The sequence below is a fragment of the Elephantulus edwardii genome, unplaced genomic scaffold, assembly GCF_000299155.1.
Source record: "Elephantulus edwardii isolate Elephantulus edwardi_28Jun2011 unplaced genomic scaffold, EleEdw1.0 scaffold00127, whole genome shotgun sequence".
Taxonomy (NCBI): Eukaryota; Metazoa; Chordata; class Mammalia; order Macroscelidea; family Macroscelididae; genus Elephantulus; species Elephantulus edwardii.
Window position 1 is genome coordinate 21,304 of NW_006399877.1, and position 6,951 is coordinate 28,254.

General features: G+C 48.9%; 1 protein-coding gene across 1 annotated transcript in view; it reads left to right on the forward strand.

The window, feature by feature from the left end:
- The window catches only part of PASK (PAS domain containing serine/threonine kinase), a 52,983-nt gene that overhangs the window by 19,462 nt on the left and 26,570 nt on the right, over nucleotides 1-6,951 (forward strand). The window contains exons 12-13 of the mRNA XM_006893490.1: nucleotides 4,905-5,030; nucleotides 5,123-5,257. Coding sequence (XP_006893552.1) covers nucleotides 4,905-5,030; nucleotides 5,123-5,257 — 261 coding nt within the window. The remainder of the gene's footprint in view (nucleotides 1-4,904; nucleotides 5,031-5,122; nucleotides 5,258-6,951) is intronic.

Genomic DNA, 6,951 nt, shown 5'->3' on the forward strand with positions numbered 1-6,951 from the left:
TGGTGGTCTGCAGTGGGGTCTCCCCACCTCCTGGTGGTCTGCAGTGGGGTCTCCTGCTTGGTCCTCCTTCAGATGGGTCAGTGGTGATGTCTTACTGTGGTTTAGTCCCATTCTTCTGTGCTTCTTTGACATTTGATCGTAGTTGGAGTAAGCGAGTTTGTAGAGTGGCCCACACTGCCCTCCTTTGTCCATACAGTGTTTCGGACAGTGACCACCCCCCCACATGATCTCATCACTCTGCCCACTCTCTCTGCTCGTGGCTCCACTTCTCTCTCCATCCTCCACCTTCCTGCTTCCAGAGCATTTTCTCTCACTGATGCTGAACACGCGAGCTGGTGGGATTATTTGCTCTAGGATTACACACCTGCATGGCCTCACCTCGCACCACACGGATCTGTCCGTTGGCTGCAGGTTGTGCGGGAAGGGTGAGTTTAGTTCCAGGCTTGAAGGGTGACATGGTCATAGTCTTCAGGATTCCCGCGGTCACCATCGGGTTGGTCATTACTGTCTGCGTCTGCCGCCTGCTCTCCCTCACACCCTCGGTTGTGCGCCTTTTGGAGTGGTAACTGGGCACCGTCTTGTTTTACATGCCCGGAGTCCTGGAGGCTGAGGCTCATGAGGCGCTGAAGTGCTGTGGGTTCTGCTGTTGCATGTTTGTGGGTCATTTGAACGATTCGTGTGAGCCTTATCGCCTAGGGTACTGTCCTAGTTTTCCTGTATGAATGTGTGGGATTCTTTCTGTCCTGCATCCGAGATCTTTCTGGAACATTCCTTGTCACTGTGGGAGTGCCGCTGGCTGGCCCGCAGCTCTGTTACCTGCATGCTCACTCAAGGTGTTGGGGTGGTCTGTGGTGATTTACACTTGCAGCTCAGGCTACTGCCTCCGAGTCAGAACTGACTCCAGGCTGACCTGCCAGTGGCTTTCCAAGGCTGTAAACCACACAGAAGGAGATTGTCCATCTTTTCTCCCCTGGAGCTGCTGGTGGCCCCACATAAGCAACACAGCTTATGACGGCCTATGCGCCCAGAGCTCTGTTTTTAGTGATTATATGTAGATAATAGCACAAATCAGGAAAAAATAATAAAAGCATTGTGTCTGGGTTATAGCCTTTCTCCATACCTATTCAGTCAGGCTGCTAAGCAAATCAAGCAGCTGGAAGATTATGTGACATCAGGATTGGAGGAGGATTCATCAGCAGCTGGTGTCATGACGACGGCACAGTCTTGATTGCAGAATGTGAAGACTTGAAATACTGCAAAGATCAATGAATGCAGCCTTCAGTGTGTACTCCATCTTCTCATCGGGACCAATAGGCAGCACCTTGATAGATGGAGAAGAGATTACCGTTGTCAAGGATTGTATTTTATGTGGATCCCTATTTAATACCCATGGTAGCTGCAGTGAAGAAATCTGAAAGTGTGTTGCTTTAAGAAAATCTGTCATGGACCTCTCTAAAATGCTCAAGAGCAAGGATGTCTGTTTAAAGACTAAGGTCCATCTGATTCGAGCTATGGTATTTTCAGCTATTTGTATGTATCTGGACAGTCAGGAAGGATGAAGCAGCAGCAGCAAGGCCTTTGAGTTGTGGTGCTGGAGAAGAATACTAAATATCCCATGGACTGCCCGAAGAAGAAACAGGTCCAGGAGGGTACGCAGCCAGGGTGCTTATTCGAGGCAAGAGTGCTGAAACTTCAGCTCCACTTTGGGCATTTTGTCGGAATGGGCTCGTGCTTGGAAAAAGGCATCAAACTGGGAAAGAGAGAGGACCAGAGAAAGACTCTCAACAAGACAGAATGACACAGTGGAGATTTGTGAGGGTGGTGGAGGGCGGGGCAAGGCTCAGACCGGATGTTCACAGAGTCTCACCTAACAACCACCACAGGGACACAGAATTGCAAGTAAACGATTTAGAGGTTTTCTATTTGTTTCCCCACCAATCAGTCTGGTTAGATTTTTTCCCCCCCAGGTCTATCAGTTTTTCCCAAAGAACTACCTTTTACTTTATTAGTTTTCTTTATTGCTTACCTTATTCCATATTATTGTTTCTGTTCCCCCCTTTTTCACTGAACTCTTACAGCGTCTTGGTTAAAAATCAGTTCATATAGATGAAAAACTTTTTATCTTAGTTCTATTTTGATCTGTATGTCTGTCCTTAGGCCAGTCCCATGCTTGATTTTTATAACTAGTATCTTATAACTTTGTCTTATAATTGAGAAGAGCAGTTCTTCTCACTTTGCTCCTTTTTAAGATTGCCAGTTTCTAGGGAAGTAGAGTGTTGGGGGGACCTGCTGGGATTTTGAAAGAAACCACATTCAATCTGTAGGGCAGTTAGCAAGTCCTGTTCCCTTAACACCATCAGTCCTCCTGACCTATGACTGTCTTTCCTTTTACTTTGTCATCTTTAGTTTCTTTGTAGTTTTTAATGGATCAATTTTCCAATTTTTGTTACGTTGTTACATGTCATCAAGATCAGGGGAAGACTCATCAATAACCTGCATTATGCAGATGACACAGCCTTGCATGCTGAAAGTGAGGAGGACCTGAAGCATTTGTTGCAGAGACTCAAAGAATACAGCCTTCAATATGGATTGCATCTCAACATCAAGAAAACAAAAATTCTTACCACTGGACCAGTAGGCAACATCATGATAGATGGAGAAAAGACTGAAATTGTCAACAGCTTCATCTTACTTGGATCCACAGTCAACACCGTTGGTACCAACAGTCAGGAAATCCGGAGAAATATTGCACAGGGGAAAGCTGCAGTTGGGGAACTCTCCAAATTATTGAAGAGCAATGATGACAGTTTGAAGACTAAGGTGCATCTGATTGAGGCCATAGTCTTTCCAGTCACTTGCTATGCATCTGAGAGCTGGACAGTGATTAAGAATGACAGAAGAATTGATGCCCTTGCTGTGGTGTTGAAGAGCACTGAACATCCCATGGACGGTCAAAAGAACAAACAGGTATATGTTAGAGAGGGTGCAGCCAGACTGCTCTTTGGAGGCAAGGATGGTGAAACTTTGCCTCACATACTTCAGGCATGTTGTGAGGAGAGGCTGTTCCCTGGAGAGGGACATGATGCTGGAAGGGTGGAGGCTTGGGGAAGGAGAGGAAGACCCTCAACCAGGTGGATTGACACAGAGACTCCAACAGCGGCCTCTAGTGTGTCAGGAAATGTGAAGATGGCGCAGGATGGGACAGGTTCAGATCTGTTCTTGGGGTCTCTGTGGGTTGTATTCGACTCGACGACTCCTAGCAACAGCATAGCTGACCCACCAGTGGGTTTCAAAGGCTGTACATTGCATTACTCATCTTTCTCCCTCAGCACAGCAGATAGATTTGAATCTCATGCCTTTGTCTTGGCAACACAGCTCCTTCCCACTCGGTCAGCAGAGATCCTTCCATCTTTGTTAGGTCTTTATTATGTTTAGGTCTAGTCTAGTCTTCATCTTATTCATTTTCTGAAGTTCATTTCTTACTTTTTTCTTACTATTTCCAGGGAGATGCTGGGTGTGGTTTTTCTACTGCACAGGTTATGCGAGTTCCCCTGTCTCAGTGATGATGGGGGTTTCCCCCCTTTTAGCCCATACTCAGTGTTACCTAGTATTGTTGTGAAATGGGTTATCCTGGCAGAAATTTCTGGTGGATGTTTTTTATCGTTGTCATTCAGCAGTCTCTGCAGGTTATAGTAAGGTAATGTTTGTCTTTGCTCTCTTTTGATACTTAGTGGGACTTTTGATAGGAAAGTTCGAAGCTTGTTTAAGACAAACCAAACCCACTGTGTCGAGTAGATTCTGCATCATAGTGGCTCTCATTCTGGTATTGACACCTTTGAGCTGTGGTGCTGGAGAAGAGCACTGATTGTCCCGGGACTGCAAGGAAAACAGACACTTGTCTCCAAGGCCGTGCAGCCAGGCCGTTCCTGAGCAGCACGCGTGGGGACAGTGGTCTCACTTACTGTGGGCATGTTGTCAGGAGAGACGTCGGGCTGCTCAGTGAACGAGAGGAACTCAGTGGGCGTGAGCAGGCCAGGTGGCACAGGGCAGGGTGAGGTTCAGATCTCTGTTTGTAGGGTCTCTGTGAGACACTGAATGCCACCACCGCATCTTTGTGAGAGGAGCCCGCTCATCCTTTATAAGTCGGGGCAGCTGCACATCCAGTCGTTTGAATCCACCAGCTGCCCAGTAGGAGAAAATGGGCAGTTGGCCTCCAGTAATCCCCTCCTCAGAAACCGAGCTTGCAGGAGTTGGACAGCTCAGCATCCGGGGAACTTTCACCGGGTTTTCCTTGGGATGCTTGGGTCCACCTTCCCTGCTCTCTGCACTCTGTTCTTAGTGTCCTTCTAGGCTTGTGTTGGCACACCTGATGGGCGTGCAGCACTATCTCTGACGTGCCCTCTGGCCCCAGCTTAAGGGCTCCTCCAGCTGCCTAATGCTGATCCCTCAGGTCTCCAGTCTTTTCCTCATCCTTCTCCAGCTTCCTCTCATTCCACCTGTCTCAGCTCTGGGCTTGTGTGGACCCCACCTCCGAGGGCACCTCACACTCACTCACCAGTCACTCCCGAACCCCACCTTTGCTTGCCTGCTGGTTTGAGAGATGATTGGCTATCCCAAAGTCTCCCTCTTGCTGCCCTGTCCTTGCCTGCACTTTTGTCCCCATCAGTTGCCCTGCTCCTGCCTCAGACTTGTGTTCTGGAACGTTCCACTGTGCCAGTCATGACTGTGGTCATTCCAGGCCAGCACCGACCTCATCCACCTCTAGTCCTGCAGGGCTCACACTGACCTCTTTTCGTTCCTAGCTCTGAGACCAGGGCAGGGTGAAGGTGGAGGCACCATCCCCGTAAGGCTGAACAGGGCTGCAGGCAGGGACTTGTCACCCTCCCCCTCTGCTCTCCCTGCAGGTTGTGGTGAAGTTTATCAAGAAGGAGAAGGTTCTGGAGGACGGCTGGGTCGAGGACCCCAAGCTCGGGAAGGTCACTCTGGAGATAGCAATCCTTTCCACGGTTGAGCATGCCAACATTATCAAGGTGGGCACAGCATTGTGTGTGCCAAGCAGGGCCTTGTAGAACTGCTGACCACAAGGCGTCCCAGCAGAGCTGAGCTCCACCTGTCTCACCAGGTGCTGGACGTGTTCGAGAACCAAGGATTCTTCCAGCTGGTGATGGAGAAGCACGGGTCCGGGCTGGACCTCTTTGCCTTCATCGACCACCACCCCAACCTGGACGAGCCGCTGGCCAGCTACATTTTCCGGCAGGTGAGGGCAGCTCTGAGGTATGGGAGGACCAAGGGTCTGCAAAGAGCAGTGTGCACACTTGTCCGTCCTGAGTTGAGTCTGGCCTCCAGTTATTGGACCTAGATGTGTGCTGGGAGGTGAGAACTGTAGTTGAAGTGGACAACTCGAGGCTGAAGGAGAAATCTGGGCTCAGCTGCCATTTTGGAGTGGTGGACGAAGCAAGTAGAAGGCTCAGCGTCACTGTTGTCATCCAGTGTCCATAGCAACCACAGAAATGGACCATCAGACCTTCAGCTGTGTATCTGATCATGTCCCCACTCCACCTCTGAAGCCACTGCTCTCCGGAAGCTCTGTTTCCTGATCTGTACAATGGGGATCATTCTCATGCCTGTGTGGCAAGGATGTCTGGTTGACTCAGGCCCCCGCCTGCACAGTGCCAGCACATTGCCCTGCCCAGTGAGTCTCAGCACTAGGCTGATGAAGTGACAGAAGTTGACATTCTGGAAATCTTTCACAGTAGGGTTTTTTTTTTATGTTTCTTGGTCAGTTTACATATTGATTTTGGCCACCTTGTTATTTTATTGGGATGGAGTGTCACCAACAAACCAGGAAGGCTTGGAGGCGTTCTGGGAGAGAAAAAGTTTTAATTTTGACCTTTGAATTGTGAGAAGATGGGGAGGATGTCCATCAAGACATAGACTGTTCCTACTTCCCCAGAAAGGATGGAGGCAGCAGGAGGGCATGTGAGCAGCACACAGGTCTTCCTGGGGTTGTTTTCTGTGATGACTGACTTCAGATGGGAGGCGAGTGATGGATGTTTCTTCTAGAGGCTCCAGTTCCTAGGAGGTAGTGAGTTTCTGAAGCTCAGTGTCTGGGACCCTGACTGAGGGACCTTGCATATGGTTCTGTCACCTTCCCCTCTATTCCTAAATTAAAAGATGAAGTAATACTCATTTCTGAGCGTTTCTGGTGAGCAGAGTGCTGTGGAAGGTGACACCTGATGGCACTTGCTCCTGGGCGCTGCCACCCCATGTGAGCAGCTGCTAAGCCTGGGACGGTGATTGTTATGTTATTGTAAGTAAATACAGATTCATAGTTCTTGTGTGCCATCTAGTCGCTTGCAACTCATAGCGAACCTATGTATAAGAGCTCTAAACACTGCTCTATCCTGTGCCAACCTAGCCATCCCAAACGCGCTTATTCCCACCACTCCACTCACAGAATCGATCCATCTCATTGAGGGTCTTCCTCTCCTGCGCCGTCCCTCCACTCTCCCAAACATGATGACCCTCTCCAAAGACCAGTCCCTCCTTGCAATATGCCCAAAGTATGTCAGATGAAGCCCCAGAATCTTTGACTCCAAGGAGCATTCCGGCTTCACCTTCTCCAGGACAAACTTATTTGTTCTCCTAGCAGTCCATGGTATATTCAATACTCTTCTCCAGCACCACAGCTCAAAGGCATCAATTCTTTCTGTCATCCCTATTCACTGTCCAACTCTCTCATGCATAGCACGTAATTGCAAAGACTATAGCCCAGATCGGGCACACCTTAGTCTCCAGCCTGACATTATTGCTCTTCAGTACTCTTGAGAGGTCCCTCACAGCTGACTTTCCCAATGCAATTTGTCTCTTGATTTCCTGGCTGCTGTTACCAAGAGTGTTGATTGTGGAGCCAAGTAAACTAAAACTGTTAACTATGTCAATCTCTTCACC